This window comes from Teleopsis dalmanni, chromosome 2, assembly GCF_002237135.1.
Source record: "Teleopsis dalmanni isolate 2A chromosome 2, ASM223713v2, whole genome shotgun sequence".
Lineage (NCBI taxonomy): Eukaryota > Metazoa > Arthropoda > Insecta > Diptera > Diopsidae > Teleopsis > Teleopsis dalmanni.
In genome coordinates this window covers 148,145,971-148,167,761 of record NC_051847.1, presented here as the reverse complement: position 1 = coordinate 148,167,761, position 21,791 = coordinate 148,145,971, and the positions used below count along the sequence as shown (strand labels likewise).

Below are 21,791 nucleotides of genomic sequence, written 5' to 3'. Positions count from 1 at the left end.
TTTTATATTATTGAGAGTAATAATTAGCTTTTTTGTTGAGTTGTTTTTTTAAATTATTTAATTTTTAACTTAAAATTATTTTCGAAAAATACATTTATTCATTAAAGTAAAAAATTATCATTTAAAAATGATAAATTTCTATACTAAGAATATAAGAAATAATAATTTGTTTTGCTGTCCCTGTTTAAAAGTTTATTTTCAAAATTTAGATTTTGAAGAATAAAATACTCTGTTATAAATTTATATAATGCCTTTATTTATTAAATTCATTTATGTTATTAGATAAGAGAAATACTAACTACAATAATTGCTAAAATTAATAAGTATAATTTTTTGTTAAATTTTGAGCAATTAAAATTTTTTTTAGCATATTAATTTATCAATAATTTCGAAAAAAAATGCTGTTTCTCAATTAAAAGTTTAGTAATTGCTTATTAAAAAAGATTTTCTTCCGCATTATGTGAAAATATAAAAATAAAAAATTTCAATTGTTTAACAATTGTGGGCAAAAAAAAATGCATTTTCTTTTTAATCAATAAAAAATAACAAAATTTAAAAATAGACAGATCCAAGAAATGAAGGAAAAATAAATAAAATATATATTATATTATAAGTGAAAGGAAGACTAGATTTAGTTGTTATACAACAAAAAATACAATAGTTATTTTAAATGATTTATGGTACACCGCAATGGCCACCACACATGGGTTCCGAAGACAACGCTAAAGATGTTAACAATGTACGACGACCTGGATGTACACCAAGATTTTCCCAATTTATCCAAGATAAACGAGCTGTTAGATCTGTAAGAAAACATTAAAACATTTTTATCTTAAGTGTTTGCAGACAATTTTATAATATATAAAAAGCTATAGTTATTATTTTGCCCAGATGATTGACCATCTGTGTGTCCCTGTCTCCAGAATAGGACGTGATGTGCTCGATTTTACTTATTACAAAAATACAGAGCGAAATTAAGTAAGTAATAAGATTTTTAAGTAAAAAAACTAATTATCATTGATTGTTTTGCTCATTACAACTCAATGCATATATATTTCGTAAATAAAAGTTATATAAAATTATTAATCGTTTTATCATATTTTCCTCAATAAGCAAATTTAGTTATAATAGTTAATCAAATAGATAATACATTACAAATCTAATCATTTTCTTAGAGTGATTCCATTCCATACAATGGCTACATTAGCATAGTTTTTTTGAAAAATAATGATCAGTACTTGATCTTTATGCTATATAATTATCTCAACTTATAAAAATATAATAATCTTACTCTTTTAAATACGGCTATTAACTATGAAATAAAAAATGGGCGAACAACTTCATAATCTTTATTTAAATACAAACATATTCTGATTCATAACAGTGTATTAAAAATTTTTTTCAAGATAATATATATGTATATTCACCAAGTCTGTATATAAACAACTGTATAATACAATTGAAGTATTAATGTCGATAGTTTCCCTGAGATATGTGAACTATACTATATATAACGACATATAAACCGTAGAAGTACCTTGTGATCAAAAAATAACTTATTCATTCTTTTTTCGAATTCCCGCGCTTATCCAATCGGTAAATTTTTTTATTTTCACGCTGGCAACACTATTATACACATTCTATAAAAGTTTAACGCATATTGTACGATCAGTTTTTGTTTGGCGTCTATACAAAGAAGTCGAAAAATTTTCGTGTGGCGATTTTTAGCTGAATTTCATTCAAAAAAAGCGTCAGTGAGATGATTTCGAAAGCAAATAGTGACCCCACATTCATCGAACGCATCATAACTGATGATGAGACATGGGTCTATAAATTTAACATGCCCACCAAACAACAATCGACCAAATGGTGCTTCGAAGGTGAGCCGAAACCGAAAAGAGAACGCCAAAGTCGGTCCAAAATCAAGGTTATGCTGACTGTTTTCTTCGATATTCGTGGTGTGGTGCACTATGAATTCCTTCCGGACGGTCAAACGGTCAATAAGGAGTATTATTTTGTTTCGCAAAAAGAAGCCATATTTATGGAAGGAAAACTCATGGATTTTATACCACGATAACTGGCACTGGCTCACACAGCGTTGGTTGTGTCGCAGTTTTTGGCTAAAAACTCCACCAATATCATCAACCAAGCACCGCACTCTCCAGATATGGCCCCGTGTGACTTTTTCCTCTTCCCCCGACTCAAATTGCCATTGCGAGGAACCCGTTTTGAACCACAGAGGCTATAAAAGAGAATTCGCTGCGTGAACTAAAGGCCATACCTTCGGCGGCCTATAAAACTTGTATTGAAAATTGGATCAAGCGGTGGCATGCATGTATTGCCGCAGGAGGAGAGTACTTTGAAAGCGATAATAAAGAAAATTATTAAAAATTAAAATTTTGCTTTTTTTGTTAACTTCTCGTTCTTTTTTGATCAAATGGTATAAACAGTTTTATATCAGTCTATTTTCTTTGTTATACATCAAATGGATAGACACTCTAGTTTTCAATTAATCGTATAAAATAAAACTTTTTTACTACTTTCGTATAAAAAAGTTTAGAAAAACAAAAGTTTGGCTTATTAATATAGGATGTTAAAATATTATTTGCATTTAATAATTAGACATTCATTTGTGTATGAATTCATATACATTAAAAATATAAAAAACTAACTCACCACTCGTATTCCAATTAGCACGATCGGCCTTTATTTCACCGCGCAAGCATTTTTCCACATAGGTTAATGGATCATATTCGGTTTGTAATACTTCTCGTAACAACGATATATAAGCAATGGCCAAACGTAATGTATCAATTTTGCTTAAACGTTTCTCATAGGGAAAAGTAGGAACATGAACCCTAAGTTCATCGAAAGCCGAATTTATACTACTGCAAATCGAAACAAGGAAAAATAAACGTTATACAAATAAATAAATCCTTGGGGAATGTATATATTTTAAGATAATTAGTAGTTTTGAGTTCTAAATGGATTATTCGATTTAAAGAAACTATAATAATAAATTTATATTAAAATTTCATCTAATATATTTGTAAATAATATAAAAATGAATAAAAATGAAAAAAGACCATTTAGTGTACCCAGTTGGTGCGGACCTCTGGATGCGTTTCCTTTCACGTACGTTAGCCTGCTGACGTTGTATTTTATATGGTGCAGCAGCTGATGGATTGTAAACAGCGTTACTGCTGCTTGCGCTTGGGCTATTGCACATCATATTGGCGTTACTACTGGATGAGAGACCAATGTTGGTGGATGAGTCCAAAATGGATTCTGAAGTAGGAAAAAATTTATAAAATTAAGTTTTTCTTTAGGAGAGTAAAATAAAATTACCAGAATGATGTAAATATTGTTGCTGTATGTGTCTTAAGTTATTTGAATTCATACGTAAGCTACCACCACCGACGGCGTTACCAGAAACGCCATGATGTTGTCCAGCGTAAACGCAAGATGGTAAATCGTTGAAAGTATCGTCATCAAAATTATGAAAGGAAAGGTGACTGTAAATAAAAATGCAATTTAAGTATAAACATTTTTGGGAACTATGATACTTTAATATTTATTTCTGTATAAGCATGGATTCACAAATATTTTTATGAAATATTTTGGTGTTTAGTTAGCTAGTTAAAGTGGAGGTAGGAGCGAATTCTCCTCAATTAGCTAAGAAAGCCGTTTTCAATCCACAATTTCTCGTAAATTTTGGAGTTTAATACTGCCACATTAATTTATTTTCATACGTGTATTTTTAATGACGTTATATTAAATAATTGAATATGAATAATAATTATATAAAACTAATTATATTATGTTATGTAAAATAAATTATCATATTATATTATAATTACTATAATAATTATATTATCTTATCAAAAGTAATGAAATTGAGTGTTGAGGGTTTTATGACAAGTGATATAATGGGTCTTATGACGATCGAACTACTTGATAATTGTAACAGCGGTCTATTAATTTTCTGGTCAAATTGCCATTATATAGCATATGAATCAATTAAACATAACAGATACAAATTTTTTTTCAAAGTAATAAATTCAGCCAAAAATATATATAAAAGGTAAGAATTTATTCCCAATAAGGTTTGCCTATTGTTGATTTGAAATGTACATTAAAAAGTAGCGAAAACCTCTCTGTAAAAGAGAGGTAAAAGACTGGTAAAATTTTTCACGCAATAAAAGTGAAGAGACCTCAAAGTACTGATAAAAGTTATCACAGAACATAGGACAATTGGACATCATACTCTCACTGTGGGTATTATCACAAATCCGTCATGTTAATCATATCTCAAGATTTTGAACAACACACAGAAGTTCATCTGTTATTGTCTAGACTTTGCAGGACTAGATTGAGATTGTTGGATAATATGTTCTCTACATTACCAATATTTATGTTTTATAGTAACCTATTCTGTTTTGTTACTTCTAAATTTTTTAATTGAATGTTCCCGCCCAATGACCAACTGACTGCATAGCTTGGTTTTATCCTACCCTTAATTTAAGAGAAAAATCTTATTGAAGAATAGAAGTGGTCGAAGCACCTAAAAGAACTAGTTTCAGTTTCTAGGTAACTATGTTCGGTATTTAAATAATATTGATGCTCTTGTTTTTTGTTTACTTTTATTTTTTGTGCTTTATGGTTTAAGCACAATGGGCAATTGACTGTCATTTTTTTTTATCTTCAAGAAAAAAAATTTAAAGCAATTGTAATATATAAAAAAGATTATCACTCATAGAAAAATTGTTCTAAAAATGGTATTTTGACTTCTTTGACTTTAAGAGTGTTCAAATCAAAGAAATGATTAAATTGGAAATGTATCTATTCACACCCATATGCAGATTATAAAATATTTTTTACACATTTCTTTTAATGTAACTTTTGTTAAGAACTGAACTATTTCGACGGATAGGCTAAATATTATTTCAAGACAATAAAATCAGCTTTATTGATTTTTGATTCATTAGAATATTATCTAAAAAAGTTCAGAAGACATAATACAGAAATTATAGAAAATATCGGTGGTCAATAATATTTATTAAGCGCGCCGTATTTATTTCTGTTATAAAAAATAAAATATGACATGAGTTTTGCTTGACATGAGCATTATTATTTTTTAGCTTTTGGAAAACTATTGTATATAAAGTTGATAATTTATATAAAATATAATAATATATCGTAACTAATAACTAAAACCAATTTAATTAAAACCAATTTAACAATATGAATATTGTTGCATTCGTTAAGATGTATTATGCCTCAGGCAGAACTAATGTACTGAAGAGTTATGAGATAAATTCAGGTTTTGAACAAATTTAATACATAAAAGTATGTTTGTAATTCTAATTTTCCAGTTGGAACAAATATCTTACATATATGAGCCTCAAAGTTTAGTATTCTATTTTCGTTTAAAGTTTGCGCCTCCAAATACGATGCACTGGCTGCCGTAGCAGAAATATAAGGCATGAATTTAGTTGTAGCTCTTGGAGAGGATGTTTCTAATCAGTTCGAATACATATGGGAATGAAAAAGTAATGCGAAAAGTAATGAGCACAAATACAAATGTGCCAAATCTATCCAAACAATATTTGACCAAATGTAGAAAGTTTGTGAGCTGCTGGAAATCTCTCCCAAGAATTATAACTGGCCATTCCTGGTGTGTGGGACGTTCTTCAATTAATTTGTGTTAAAAAAATGGTCCCTTGTCTTCAATAGAAGAAAGAAGTTATAACAATAGAAAAATTACAAAAGCTTTAAAATTACTTGAAGTTACAAATATTCCTTCATTAAAACTTCCTTCATTAGAAAATGTTTTAAATATATGCGCTATGTGTGCTCATATTCCTATCACGAGCTTAATTTCATAACACATAAATGTTTTTCTCTTAAACTTTTATTGTTAAAAATTACCATGATATACAAGAATAATTGAATACAAAAGAACTCAAATTAAAGATTGAATATAAAAATATTTTAATTGCATAAGAACTATAATACGAATTATAATTAAAAGTTCATCGTTTCTGTTTAAAACGATTACTTCCGGAAAATGGATTAGGTGGCGAAGAAAACTATTTATATAAGACAGAGATGCATTTTAATTAAAAATGTATTAAGTAAAAAATTAGAAAATTGTTTTATGTCAAAGATATCCGAAATATTATCCAATTAGATATTTCAGGCAAATTTAGTAGAATAAATTACCGAATTTATTGTATTATTGATTGTACACATAACAAAACACTCAAATTTGATTTGCTATATGAATTACACACAAACATATATATTTTAAATTTAATTTGTATTTATAGTAAGAAATTGATTTAAAGTCAATATTACTCTAGAATTTATTTATAACTTTTTTTGTTTTAAATTTCTCCAGAATATCACAAAAATTATCTTCAAAGCATTAACTGACACTTTAGAAATAAATAACATCAAAAACACTTATATATAGATCTCTTCTATTAATTAGTTTATTATATTTAAAACGGTATAAATATCTTAGTTGTAGTTTTATAAAAATTAACCTTATTGGTGGAGAGGAAGAAGAATCCGGTAATTGATTTCGCGACATATTTTATTTTCAATATTAATATTCACTTTAAAATATGATCTATATTAATATATATACTTTATTTGAAAATATTTTTAAACCGCACACTCTGATAAGATTATTTCAAATAATTTATCTCCTGGGAATAATTGTCTTTTATACTCAAATCCAATTGGAAATGTAAAGCACTGATTTCGAAAGTGAAGTAATTCCACCCCTAAAGAAGTCTACAGCATCCTTTTTGCTATTTGTAGTAAATTTTTGGTAGGCGGAGTTTATGAAGGGTTTTCATATTATAAATTCCAACAGTAAATTACAGGGTGTATTTTCTAATTATATTATAAAAGTTTATGTAATGTAATATTTGAATTAAAATTAGGTAAAGATGTGAAAGACTTTGATATGATTAAAATAAAATAACTAAACTTAGCCAACATTTTTTTCTGTTTTTTTTAACAATTTGAACTCGATATATAAATATAATATATATATATGTTATATTTAGTTTTTTTAAATTTTAAATATCGGTTATAGAAAACATTTAAATTACCAAGGAGTTTAATTTACAAGACCTACAAATATGTAAAATATCACTTATATAATGCAGTAAAAAAAATCCATTGGCAGATTCAAGGTATCTGTATGACTTTCGAATTATGTAAATACGACAGGACCGTTTTATACAAAAAAAAAACAAAAACAGAAATTGCGGGAAGTAAACACTTTTGAGAGTTGAAGACATTTATTACAAAAATCAAAATATAAATTAATAGTATGTTTGTCAAATTTTGTTATATTACTTTCCCTTATACACAAAATTTAATTGAAAAACTAATGAAAAAAATTTTCGCTTTGACAATGTAGAAGATACTAATCTATTTTTTAAGAACTATGTATATGCCACTTGTTTTCTAACTTATTCGTAATATGCAAAACCACAATCAAAATAGGTTTCACGATTGGATCAGATTTTGCACTTGCCAAATATATATCATATATTGTCACTAATATGGAATCCACAAGCTGTGCATAACGTTTTTGATTTTGCTATCTCATATCTCAGTTAATATATAACAAAAAGCACCTTTTAAAAATCTTTTTTCATTTAATAAACCAAAAACTCAATTTCTGAGTTTGTGTTATTTTGAACAAAACCACTGCACATAATAAATAATATTTTAAATTAATAAATATTTGAGATAAAAATAATATTTATATATTTTCCAGATATTTTTGTTCTCTAGTATTACATATTACATATACTACTTTTAAAGCTGTTAAATTGTTAGTAAATCAATTTAGTAAATCAAATTTAGTAAATCAAACTTGTTTCCCGTATTGTGAAGAAACTTTTCCCTATGTAAAAAAACAATACACCTATTACTCAAATATTCCTAATGTAAAGAATCTAAAATTTTTTTTGCAATATAGGGTATTGCAAAGTGTTCGAAGCCAGATTTTTTAGTGCACTCTGTTCTTGACATAAAATGTTAAGGGTAGCCATGTTTATCCACTTCTGTTTTTAGTTACCCCCATTTCGTAATACACATTACCTGCAGTACATAATTAAGTTTTTAGATTTAGGATAGACTTTATTTTTGTTTAAAGCTAAGAACATTGAAAATACGTTTTTGCAAAAAAATGATAATAATTCCAGACTCATTTGGGAGTGCACAACTTTTTTTAAGCTCATGTTTGTTTATATTAAGCATATATATAATATTTATATTAAACCAGTTTGTATTATGTCAGTCGATTAGTGTTCGGAAATATTCCACTCCTAAATTCTGTCGATCCGATATATCCTTATGAAAAGAGGACGAATGTAAAAATAAACCGAAGCAACATCTCCCTCCATTTGTAGTCATGCAGAAATGTTAACATACAAACATGTAAGAATCATTTGTGTTTCCTTTTTAGAAAATAATTATAGATACGATAACATAATAGATATTTTAACAGCTCATTGTTTCGTCTGAAGGGATTTCTTTGGGACTAATTTGCACTTAAAAAAATAATTTGGTTGATTTAATTAGATTCTAACTAAATCTTAGGTTAAAATATTCTTGTTCGACGCTTCATGGTGATTCGAGCATACTACATGTGGGTTTGTATATCTTTTTTACCACATGAACTAAAATTTTTCTAACAAAATGATCAGATCAATTTAACTTGTATGTAGTTAGAGCATATTTTTCTGAGTGTGGATATAGATAAATTCCTTTAACTCCAAGGAGGAGTGTAGGACGGCTGATTCCTTTGGATACTCCTTGGTATTCTATTGGGGTTCTTTGGGACTCCGATAGCTATTATAGTACAAAGTTAATCGGACTTTCTTTTATATTTGAAGTAGGGTTATTAAGAACTTCGAGCAGCTCTATTATAGGAATTTTATAGAGATTTCTGTCATCCGATCTTACCAAAATCATAAAGCTACTGGATGCTTCTCCAATGAATCATACAAAGCGGCCTTAAAATCTTATACGTTAAGGCTGAGATCAACTAGCTTATAACTAATGTTGTTCTTATCTGTGTGCTTTAGAAACCTATGAAATTAAGGTCATCTTTTACTTGAGTTGATGTAAATATATTGAAAAAGTCTCTAATATAGACTGGAATATTTGTGTACTTAACGAAAATAGTGATTTTATTTTACCAAAGTTTAGCCTCTTAGCACAAGATTAGTATGTAAAATAAGTCGTTAAAAGGCATACTACGATATTAATTTCAAATTTGTTGTTGTAAATATAATTGAATAGTTGATATCTATTAACGATGGGGAAATATCAAGTTATTAAATAAATAAAAATAATAGACCTCGTAATTATTGATCGATTCGATTGTTCGATTGTTTCGTACAGCCCCATAGCTGTATGCCATACTTCCAAATCGGTTTCACGATAGATAGATAAGTCAGTCTATTACAATATAAATTATTGACAATGATGTCCAATTAGCCAATACATTTGTCGACATTTGTATTTGATTTGGTCGGATTTCTGTTTGACATGATGTTTCCAGTTAAGTTTATTATCAAGATGTAACCCAAGGTATTTTGATGTTATCAAGATGAAATTAAAAATATTTTAAAACATTTTAAGGAAAAGTTCTAAAATTTTAAGAACCCAATGTTTTATGTAACAAATATGTAATAATACTCATTAACAAATGCAAATTATTATATTTAATATGTGTTAAGTAGGATTACTTGGTCTTAGTATTTGGTAATGAATAAAATAATAAAGAAATATTTTGCTGTAATTTTTTTTATATGTATATTAAAACAATGTGGATAAATTAGTGAAACCAATGTGAACACTTTTTTCACTTTAATAATTCTTCAAGCAACTCGAAAATATCTTTGCTTCCTGTCTTTAAGAGATATTTTTTTGACATACGTTGTGTGCACTATTTCAGAATATCAAAACTTATATTAGTGTAATCCCAAAATTTTTTAAAAAAGCTAAACAGTAATAAAAATAATTATTAAGATACGAACAAAAAAGAAAATCACGTGAACGTCTGTCTGCATAACATAATTGAATCACAAACTTAAATAGCAATCAACAATCGATTTTGCGCCATTTTGCTACCACATACCTCGTAAGAACCCTTAATATAAAAAAGCAAAGACTGCATCCATCCCGCCGAATTTAGATAAATTATTAGGTCTTTCGTGTTTACCAATGAACAGTCTGATAAACTTAGAACTAAAACGTTCTTAGCCTCAATAATATTGATGCAGCTATTATAATTTATACATTTAAATAATATGATAAATATATTTTACATACTCTTAATTTTTTAATATATTGCTTTCGAAATGATGCTGTCAAGTCATACCGTCATACAGTTCATGGACAACCCTTTATTTTTTGAGAACTACATAAATATAAAGTTTCATAAAATGCTTCAGTGCCATAAAAATCTTTAGGTTTGGAGGCAGAAACTGTTTTCAGAATCCAACACTCACTTCTCATAGTCGCTTTTCTGCAATTTTAAAAATATATACTGTTCCACAAAATCATTAAATTCTATTAAATTCTATTCCAAAAGTATTCTATTCAATCGTCTTTAGTAACGTCTCTTTGTGTTTCATTTTTAGGTTTAGTTGGGTTATCAAACAAAATGTAAAAAGCGTTTAAATAATATAATCTTCCTGATATCAAAAATTCCCATCATATTTGTTCTGTTAATCGCTTAGATATTGCATTTTATAACGTGTAGTCACCAGTGCTAATTAATTAATGCTAAACTTGACATTATTCTACGCTTCATTAATTTGTGTTATCCAACTTTACTCAATCTCGTGGAAAAGTAGTACGGTTTAGTGCAAATATTTCCTTTGGTCGACCGCATAATAACTTTTAAGTTAATACAGTTTTTAGGTGGTGACATGCAAAATAATGCATAAAAATAACTGCATTTCAACCCTGTTACAGTAGTTTTCTCTTCACTTGTATGTGAACTGCTCGTGGCGGTGTCAGCGGCAATTGTAGAAATTAAATTATTTTTATTTGATAACTTAAAAACAGAAATTAGCCACGTCAATGACTGTGCCGATACAATCTTGATACTGCGCTGTACCTCCCACTTTTTGCGTACACAGCATACACTTGGCTACACGCTTATTTAAAGACGATCAAAAATGTTGAAAAGTGCCGCGTGACCGACATACGTTCCCATCGTTTTGGAGAAAACAATTTCCCGAGGCGAGAAAAACCGCTGCAAACAATTGAACAATTGGACAATATGTTGCACGTTCCACAAGCGACAATGAAACGGAAAAACAAACCTTTTCATTACCAGTAATTTGTGCCGAACAACCAAAAACGCCGCTCAGATAAACACACATCCTTGCTGTGATCTACCGCGTTGACAGTAATCAGTTTTGATGCGCGCACATCTATTCAAAGGACCCTTCATGTATTTTTTGAACTACTTTTTTTATGTTATAAAAATCTGACAACTTTAAGTGCAATCTTGTTACAAAGCAATGTAAACACGATTGTTAATTTAACTTTTATAAATGTTTGTACAATTCAACATATATATGAACATAACCACCCTACCTTAGCTTCTCTACATTACCCTACTCCATAATGAGTGCTCTACTATTCTCGCTATAGTTTCTTTCGTTAGGAGTTTGTGTTGTTTTCTATGAGTTTATGTCAAAGCCACAATTAAATTATCGCATTTCAGAAACATATAAATTTTTAATAGGGTTTGCACGGTAATTTGTCAGTCGGTACATGAGGTAGCAGAGAAACATTGCGAGGTGTGTGGGAAAAAGAAACATTAATACATTTATCATCATGAATAGCAACCAACTAACTTGTTTATTTCATTTTAATCTGATCTGATCTTCGGGACTTTCATCTCTTATCGTTGTTGATTTCTATTTGATTTGTGTGAAAGGATTTGTATTTCAATTTAAAGAGAAATTACAGTTCTATTTCCAAAATTAGAGCGACTAGATAATATTAATTGAGTATTATTTAAAATGTGTTAATAAGATCGTAAGAAAGCCTTTAATATTTACAAAATTTGGCTAATATATTACTGTATACGAGTGTTAAATATTTTGAAGAAAAAACTAAACGATTTCTAATTGTGATTTCTAATTGTGATTTCTATTTATTAATAAGGATTTTATTAATATTTGCATAAATGTTATATACACATAAATATAGGTTTCTTCGTTAGTATTTTGTGTTATATATTAATTACAGTAGTCTAAAGATATATCTCTAGGGCCTTATGAATATGGTTATTTAATAATATCTGTTTTTGGAAACACCTGTATTTGCGGACAGTTCTTTTGTCCTATAAAGTTCACAAAAAACGAAATGAAAAGACCTATAACAGATAAATATCTTTAAAAACACTAAAAATTTCGAATGCAAGCGTTGAATCTAATCTTATGAAAGCTAACTGTAAATTAATTTTACATAACATATATATACGTGCATATGTATGTAAAACTTTTATTTTGATATGTAAATAAAGTTTTAATACGTAAAGTTTTCTTTATTTTTCTTTCCTAACATATAGGTATGTTTTAGGATTACCATGCACTGTTCTATTATTTTTTTTACTTAAAACCGTCTGAAAAGAAACTATTAGAACCATTCTGCTATTTTTATATTATATTTTTTTTACTGTTGCACAAAAATAAATTCGACATTTCATCTAGTTTCTATATGGGTGCTGGTAAAATTATAATCAGAGGGTAATATTAGAAATTTTTCAAGTTATTACAATTACCGAAGTCATTGCATAATGAAGATGAATAAGTAATAGAATATGTGGCCAATCACCGTCATTTTAAGACGAACTATCGTAAGCTGAATATATGTTCATATTTTGATGGATATTTTTGATAAATACTCGTTTAATAATTTTCGTCAAAACCAGTAACTTGCTCAAGTTTTTTTCTTTGGTTTTACTTCGATAATAATTTATAGGTATTAGTATGAAAAAGAAATAACGAACTTAAATATTAGAAACCATATTAAAAGTCTTAAAATTAATGAATCACTTGAAAGAGCAGCTCAAACTCATGGACAAGCTAAAGAATTCATGCCGAATCAATCAAAAGCCAGAACCAGGGAGCTTCTAATGTTGAACAGAAAAGGCATCCGACTTGTCACAGGATTTCTTACTGGACATTGCGGAGTAAAAAAGCATCTATCAAACCTAAGTATTACAAAAGACGATAGCAGCAGACTTTGTTACGAAGAAAAGGAAACAGCAAAACACATTCTGTGTCATTTCGATATTCTCACCAGACTCAGACTTCGGTACTTATCAACTGCCTATCCACTTATAACGGAATTAGACAACATTTCCACAACGGACAGAATGACATTCTTAACTGCTACTCGTATATGGAACTAAAATGGGTTTGTCACAATAATCTCAAAGAATGCAGTGATAAATTTATTGTAGAAATATAATTAGAAATATGATTAATTAAAGATAGTATATTGTTATATATGTAGAAACATTTCTGTTAAAAAGAGTCGGAAATGGTTGGATTCGTAAAAGAAATATATGTAGATTTTGCAGCCACACATCGTTAGTTAGTTTTGATTTAATAAAAGTCGAAACACTTATATTGCAACAAAATAAAAACGATATATCAAAAATAGCTTCGAAATAAAAACTATTACTAGCGCGATAGCATAGAGCAAAAGTTGTTTGAAGAAACTGAAAGTCATTTGCATATATATGTCTTCAAACTATCTTCAAAAAATTATATTAATTATTATTCGGAATTTAAAACACAGTAAAAATGAAAGTAGGGTACCCGAAAAATAACATGTGATCTACATCAACACGACGAATTAGTCTTATATGTGTCTTCGTTTGGATGTAAATAATAAGATAGATAAATAAAACGTTGCGCTTGGTCTACTGAATGGATTATCAATATTTGCGTAAATTGTACCAGGGGCCAATTTTTTTTTTTTTTGGAAAATAGTTTTGTAAATTATATAGTAATAGATATATGTCAGCACCTTTATTCATTATTTTAATTGGAGGAGACTCTTTGGGACTCCTATTTCTTCTATAACGCATGTGCACCAAAAGGACTATTTTGCGATTATAGAAAGCGATAGTCTAAAAAAATTGTATTGACTCATTGGACACATATCTCATATCAGTCTTTAGTTCTGAAGAAGCTATTTCAAGGCGTCTTATATATAAAGTGCGGTTATCAGGAACTCATTCATATAAGTCTGATAAAGATTTCTCAGTTAACTGCTATTGGAAAAAGTCTTATGTATATTATATAAATTGAAATGTGCATTTTTAAATAGAAAGAGAATTATTTTATTGTACTATATTTGATTTTTTTTGTTATTCGTCGAAGTAAAAAATATTTTTTTCAGATTATAACTGTAATCACATTATAAAAAAATTCACCTTATATAATTAAATATACATATTTAGAATATTATATGCTATTAACAAGCAGTAGAATCGATTAGAGCAAAAATCGACTGCCAATTTGTAATTATCATTCGTTCTGAGCGACCTAGAAAAGTACGAGCTTATAAAATCTGAAGATTTACATAAATATGAAATAATATTAAATATTAGTTAATATTTAAAAATATTTAAAATATCAATATTTTTTATTTGAAATAAATAGATTTCATAACGTATCTCTTTATTCCGAAGTTAATGTAAATAACCAACAAGAAAGCTGTCACTTTGATAATTTCGTTTTGATATCTATAAATGTAAAGGAAATATTATAATAAATGCATATAAAAACATATATACACAATAATTATTTTTTTGAACTGCATCTGTTAGAGACATTTAAGTCAAATACAAAATGAAAAGGCGGCGCGTGTTAAGCTTTTGAAGTACCGCCCTCATATTGGGTTGCAAACACAAATAAACTGGGTGTTGTTGTTTGTTATTTTACTATTGTGATATTTTAATTTTATAATTAATTCATATTTTAAGTAAAATTCTATAATTTTTGTAAGTGCTGTATAAATTTTTTGAATCAATAATAAATAATTATTATAATAAATAATGGCGGAATTAAATTAATAATCACTTTGTGATAAACTGAAATTATAATCAATTATTATTATGTATATATAATTATAAGAAGAATTAAGAATATTAATCTTTTGTAATCACTATATATACTATATACACTATATGTAGGGACTAATGTAATATTATTTATAAATATTAAATTACCATTTTAGACACATATGTATCTATAATAACATTCACAGGTTCAAAACTCAATTAATTATTTGTTTAACGAATATATTTACGAATAATATCAGCTCTTTGTGATGAGAAGACACAAAACCGATCCATCAACAGTGATTTACTCTTACTAACAATAATAAATTATTTGAGGTCAGCTCATGAAGAATAGGGAATAATGATTTTGTAATAGTTGGAAATACTTAGGTATTACAATTAAAATTTAATTGTCGTATATATGGATATGTCATAATACATAATATTTGATTGAAACTTTTAGACTTTTAGAAACAAGTAATTATTCAAGCACATTATATATGTACTATATACCTATATTACTGAATTTCGTGAAAGACAATGTTTTTAAAAATTGTGCAGCGCAAGTTGGAGTTTTCTCTCCAAGAACGGTGACAGAAAAAATGATCGAAAACAAAACAAACTTGTATCTTATAGCAATGTTCGCTGAAAAAATTCCTAGGTTGAAAAACCTAGATCTCGACAAAATGCAACTGGAGCAAACTGGAGAGGTATAATACACAGAAGACGAAATGCAAGACTAATCACCTAAAACAGCAGCGGGTCCCAGACGCAGGTCACACCGATGGAAGTCTTAAATGACTAATAGGGACTCAACTTCGAAGTCATACTCGTTAGTCTCGGGGTAAGACAAGGTCTCTAGAAATGAGAGAGATGGGGCCATGCGAGTCGAGCACTTACTTTCCAGGGCGACGGATCGTAGTTAGTGCGTAGGAATTCTCCTTCTCCCCACAGCAAAAAATGAAAATAAGAAATGTTTACAATGTGGTTACTATTAAAATGAATAAAGGTCTCTGTTCACTAATTTCACAGATAAAATTTAAAATTATTTAAAATCACTTAAATTAAATCAGGAGACCCGGAGTAAGATATCTATACGATACATATTCGCATAGAGAAGATGTATAAATCATGAAAAACATGCCTGCAACTGAAGAAGCCTGCAAGTGACTATTCCAAGAATCAATATGCACCGGGAATAAAATACAGCCTACAATATGATAACAGTGGCTAGGTCTTATGTTGCTCAAATAAACCAATACCACGCAAAATCTACCACGGCGCTCATCGCTAAAGAAACACTTAGGTTTCAACTGACAAGAAAAGTATATTCAGTGTTAAAAAAATATGTTTGAAAGTTCTACCGTTATTTTTATGACCTTAGTCGCACATATAATATTTGAAAAATAATTAATAAAATCCGATTCTGTTCGTGTTAATATCATAACATTTTGATTGTAGATGGATCTAGGATCCACTTAACTGAAGATGTGATTACCAATACATTACATTATTATAAATATTTACTTTAAAAAGTTGTAATTATTTGTGAGAAAGGCTTGTATATTATGGAGTTCGCATACCTTATTGCAATCGAAAATAGTTATATTACTAGATGTATGAGTGAATCGATAGACAAATTTAAAAATATCGATTAAATAAATGTGTAGTAAATAAATTTTCTATAAAATCAAAGCTAACTTTATTCAGACTAAAATCAATAGATCGTGTAGATATATTAAATAGTATATAAAGTAGTTTCTGATTTTAACAAAGTCGGTACACTAATAATTTAATTTTTAATTTTAAGCAAACTGAGTAACATAAAGCATTATTTATTGATTTAGTTGAGACTATATGAGGATTTAATTGTAATCATCATATTTAATGTGAAATTTTTGGCTTTCAATTTCATTTCAATTTTATATTATAAACAACTACTGTTTAATCAAACAAACATATAGTATTATTTAATGTACACAAAAAAACATATTAATTCCTACCTTTACTTTTTTCTTCATTAATTTTAACTTCCTTTAAATTAATCACTATGCTAAGTTCACAATTGCTTAATTATCAAATTAACAGAGTAAATGAAAGCCATATAGTATAGGTAACATACAAGAACCCTGTATACGTATAACTACACTTTCCCAAATCCAAACGAGTGTTGAGGGTTGAAACGCACCGAACACGTTTTACGTCAAACACCCGTTTTTTTGTTGTCTGCAAAACTATCTGGAACATATCGATTAGCAACAATTTAAGGATGCGTAAAAGTGTTTGTTTTGATGCTTTAAGCGGCATTACAAATTTAATGGTTAACCGCAAAGCAAAAGAATAAATAAAACGAATTATAATCCATGAGAAATGTAAATAGTTCACTTTCAAGTACTAACAAGTAGAGGACTTGTGGGAAAGCCTGGAGAAAATCGTGCATCTTTTCAAATATACACAACGAATATGCATCTTCGAAAATAATGCATTAAATAAGTATATTAAGGAACTTCAGTTATAATATTAATAAGATTTTCTTATAAGGTGGATTTTGTCTAAAATAAAACAAAGCTTTGTGGTCTTCTGTTAAAGCTTTTCAAAAGTGCTTTAAAAAAGGAAATCGGATATGAAGTTTCGTAAGCTTTCAAGTTTACAGTTTGTAATTATTTCCAAAAGAAATATTTAATAAGCTTTCGAGGAAAACTAGGGAACAAAGATACTTTTTGTAATCTTAAGCTCTTGAACATTTTTGTAGAAAAAATACGTGAAGATAGATGTTTTCAACAGAAAGTTTTACTTTTAGTCAGGAAAGCTATAACTCTCCAATAAAGGATTTCCAACATGAGTTATATTTTATAAAAAATATTTTATAAATAATTGTCAGTAAAAAATGAGAATAATGTTGATACAGTATGATAGAAAAATATTGTATGAATTAAACATTTATAAGTACTTCTAGTTGTGTCCATAAAGATTCATAAAGATTTTGTACCAGACTATTATCTTATACACTTAAATTCTGATGACATTGATAGCGCCGACGTTCAGATTCAGATTGATTCGTTTGAACGTGCTTGTTATTAAAATAAGAAGAAAATAAAACAAAAGACTTTAAAAACAGCCATGGACAGAAACAAACCGCAACTCATAAATAACCTTTTAACGCAAAATTTTTACCAACCACGAAAATTCGTTCACCAAAATTATTGTAGCACCTTGTACTTACGACTGGTACTGATCGTGAATTCCATTTGAGTGAGATTATAAGACTTTAGACCACTAAAACCACCATTCCCGAATGATTAGAGAAAATTTCTACCACTGTTCCGAAGGGCAATGGGTGAAACTTAATTTTAGTAATTAGGAGGGAGACCTGATATAAAGAGATTTCGTACTTAGAAGTCTAGGTTTATCTAAGCTAAAAACCATAAGCGTGGTTTAGGGCAAAAAAGAAGGTAGGTGAAAGTAGGCGACGTGATATGCCGTCGGACGAACATTGAGATATATACGTCGATTTGAGTAATTTGAGCTTACCTCTTGGTTTGCGCTTATAGTTGGTGCATAATTGAAGAATCATTTATTTAATAAAACGGATTTTTTTTCCATTTGAGCAGAGGTGAAATGGAAAATGGAAAAGCAAAGCTGATCTTAAAGTGTCATTTCGAAGAGCAAAGTTCTGCCGAGGGTATCGCACAACACCAATAAGCTTTTCAACAAGTTGAATGAGGTTATCGTGAGAACTCTAGTTTAATAGTTGACTTTTCTTTTGCCTGCAAGAGCCGTGATAGAGATGTTGGAGGGATTGAGCTTCATTCTTCAGTTGGTATAGTAGCTAGAGACGGTTCTAAGATAGGCATTAAGCTAATTAGAGTCTAGTGTTGTATGACCTCATGAAAATGAAATAATCAACCGGATGATGACGTTAATATAAATTGTTTATTAAAAAACAGTTTCGACGGTAAAACACACTTATAGTAAGAAATAGTATTTATGTAAATTACTTGTTTGTTAAATAAAGAGAACTACAGTATAACTCTTGACAAATAAAAATAGGAATTTTTTCAGTATCTTTTTGAATAGTTTACGTATGGTATAGGTTTGGTATTATATAAAATAAACTAGCATTGAAAAAAATTAAGAATTAAGTACTCTAGCTGGAAACACTGGTTTTGCTTTCTTTGAAAGTTTATTATTTAATTAATGTAAGTTACAAAACTGCATCTTCATTATTTTTTTTAATGCCTTTATGAACAGAGTTACTAAGCCTCTTGTGAGTATTGTATAACTGATATTTTCAGTAATCTTGTACATAATGATATAGCCAATTCATAGAAAATTTTAATCAGTATATTACCCAATTAAACCTTTAAAGTACGGCTAAACCTTTATTAAGTACGGAGTTTCTCATGCTTATTGTATAAATATTATATAAATCTATTTTTGACGAAATGTAGATAGCAGCCATACGAAGAATTTTTAAGTTTTGTACTATACCAAACTAAACTTATGAACCTACAGAAACCCTTAGAATTTTCTTACTATGAATTATTCGATTCATACAATCAAGAAGATTATAATTTAATGTATTGTACTTAAGTCTCACGCAGCATCTTTTGATATAAACATTATAGACTAGCATTTTCGTCCTTCGATTCTGATATAATAAATGTCGTTATTAAGTTAACGAGATTGGTTGCCAAGTTATTACCTCCTGCTTGCCATGTGGCTTTTAATGCTTTCCACCTACCGAAAAAGACCTATGTTCTCAAAAAACGATTTTCAATGATTAATTTACAACTGGTTGTCTACCATTAAAAAAACTATTGTACTTTTAAACAAATTCTTTCGATTTTTGGTTTTTTTTGTACATAGTTATTGCTTTTGCATTGTTGATTGTTGCTCTTTAGTGCTTTTAAAATTTATCAGTTCTTAGCTGTTAACAGTCTGTTGACGACTTAATATTTCGCAGAGATTTTTATACATAATTTTTGAATTATTAATTAATTAATTGAATTAATAATTGCCAGATAAAAGGATCGTTGCGTTAATTTCTTCTGGAGAAAATCTCTTTATAATGTTTTTAAAATTTTATATTTGAAAATTTAATTAATTAGTTTGTACTTTAAAATCCATTATTATTTAATATTTATAAAATTGTATCATACGTAACATTACATGACTTTTCTATACACAAATTAGTTTTATATACGGGAGGAATTCACAATTTTGTTTTTATTTATTTTTTTGACTTAATTAACTAAAAGTTGATAAGAAATCATTAAAATTTTTTGCTCTCACTTGTTTTAGTTTTCTACGTAAGACCCACATGCAGTTTTGCAAGATCTTAGTATCAGTTAATAAATGAATTCAGTTTGTGTTTTGTTTTTGATAGTAAAAGAATTCAATTACGAATTTCAACCTTTGAAAAGCTAAAAAAATCAAATTAAAATAAATAAAAAATGTTAAAAAATAAAACAAGAGCAAAATGAACAGTGGCTGTAAAATCTTTATAAGTACAATTATCTGTACGTGCTAGCGGGTACCCAGTTTGACGTGCTGTTGCAATCCATTGGTGCTTACCTTTCATGATTTATTCCATTCGAGTCCGTACATTTTAAGGGGCCATTAAATTGTCGCAAAAATCCAGTCAACATATGAAAAAATGCTTCATCAATTAATTGGCGACAGTGGACGTTGCCGTTGGCTGCCGAGCTGCCGAGCTTCTGAGCTGCCTGCCGCAAACTGCTAACCGCTGTTGATATTGCCGCTGCTATTTGTAGTCTATTGCAAGTGTTTTTGCTTTTGACAGAACTGTTAAAATAGCTGCGAACTCTGCTGTTTGTGCTGTCAATGTTGTTGTTATTGTGTTGCTACCGTTGTAATTTATACTGTCGCGATTTTCGTGTACAGTTGATTTGTTGTGGACAATATCAATTTCAGTTTCATTGTGACCGGCCGACAAACGTTTCAGCTTTGATAAAAGTTTTAAGCAAAAATTCGCAAAAATAAAGATATCAACTCTGAAAATATAAAAATTTTAAAAAAATGAAAATGAAAATATTATTTTGCTATTACAATTTATAATTAAAATTAATTACCTACTTACATTAGTTTTAGTAAACTGCATTATCAAATGCTATTATCGGCCGGTTCTCGACTTTACGCGCTTTTAAATGAAATTAACGAAAAATTGTTTTGCAAGTGCAACAAATTTAAAAAATGTGCTGGCAGGTTTACTACAATTTAATATAAATGCAAATGGGATGACGTAAAAACGTGACGTTACACTTTCGATACAAATTTAAAAAATAAAAACAAAAAAGTTTTATATACAAAAACTTATATATAACAAAATTTTGCAAGTAGCAAGTTTAGTTCAGTGTCGAGTTCTATATAAAGTGAATAAATTCATGTGGTAAAATATTGTTTTTTTATTTTAAAACATCTAAAATGCCAATTTTTGGCTAATTTTAACATTTTATTTAATTTCTATTTCTTTCTAATACAATTTTGTTTTTTTTTGTTTGAGGTAATAAAATTCTGAAAATCAATTCATAAGAATTATTTTAAAAAAATTGGCATTTAATTAAGTTCATGTGAAACGAATTTACAATCAAAACAAAACAAAAAAATGTGCCATTGATAAGAAATTGTG

General features: G+C 28.5%; 1 protein-coding gene across 1 annotated transcript; it reads right to left on the bottom strand.

The window, feature by feature from the left end:
* Window positions 1-569: 569 nt before the first annotated feature.
* LOC119682120 (basic helix-loop-helix transcription factor amos) lies at window positions 570-6,654 on the bottom strand. Its single transcript, XM_038095471.1, has 5 exons — window positions 6,552-6,654; window positions 3,349-3,515; window positions 3,099-3,288; window positions 2,677-2,888; window positions 570-803 (listed from the first exon to the last, which is right to left on the bottom strand). Exons 1-5 carry the CDS (start codon window positions 6,596-6,598, stop codon window positions 676-678), a joined length of 744 nt encoding a protein of 247 aa, XP_037951399.1. The 5' UTR covers window positions 6,599-6,654; the 3' UTR covers window positions 570-675.
* Window positions 6,655-21,791: the final 15,137 nt, after the last annotated feature.

What these genes read in the sequence shown, in the direction of transcription:
- LOC119682120 (XM_038095471.1), bottom strand. Translation starts at nt 6,598, where the DNA reads ATGTCGCGAAATCAATTACCGGATTCTTCTTCCTCTCCACCAATAAG. An exon ending in ACAATATTTACATCATTCTG is followed by an intron (nt 3,289 to 3,348) that starts GTAATTTTATTT and finishes TTCCTACTTCAG; the next exon opens with AATCCATTTTGGACTCATCC. An exon ending in TGCTAATTGGAATACGAGTG is followed by an intron (nt 804 to 2,676) that starts GTGAGTTAGTTT and finishes GTTTTCTTACAG; the next exon opens with ATCTAACAGCTCGTTTATCT.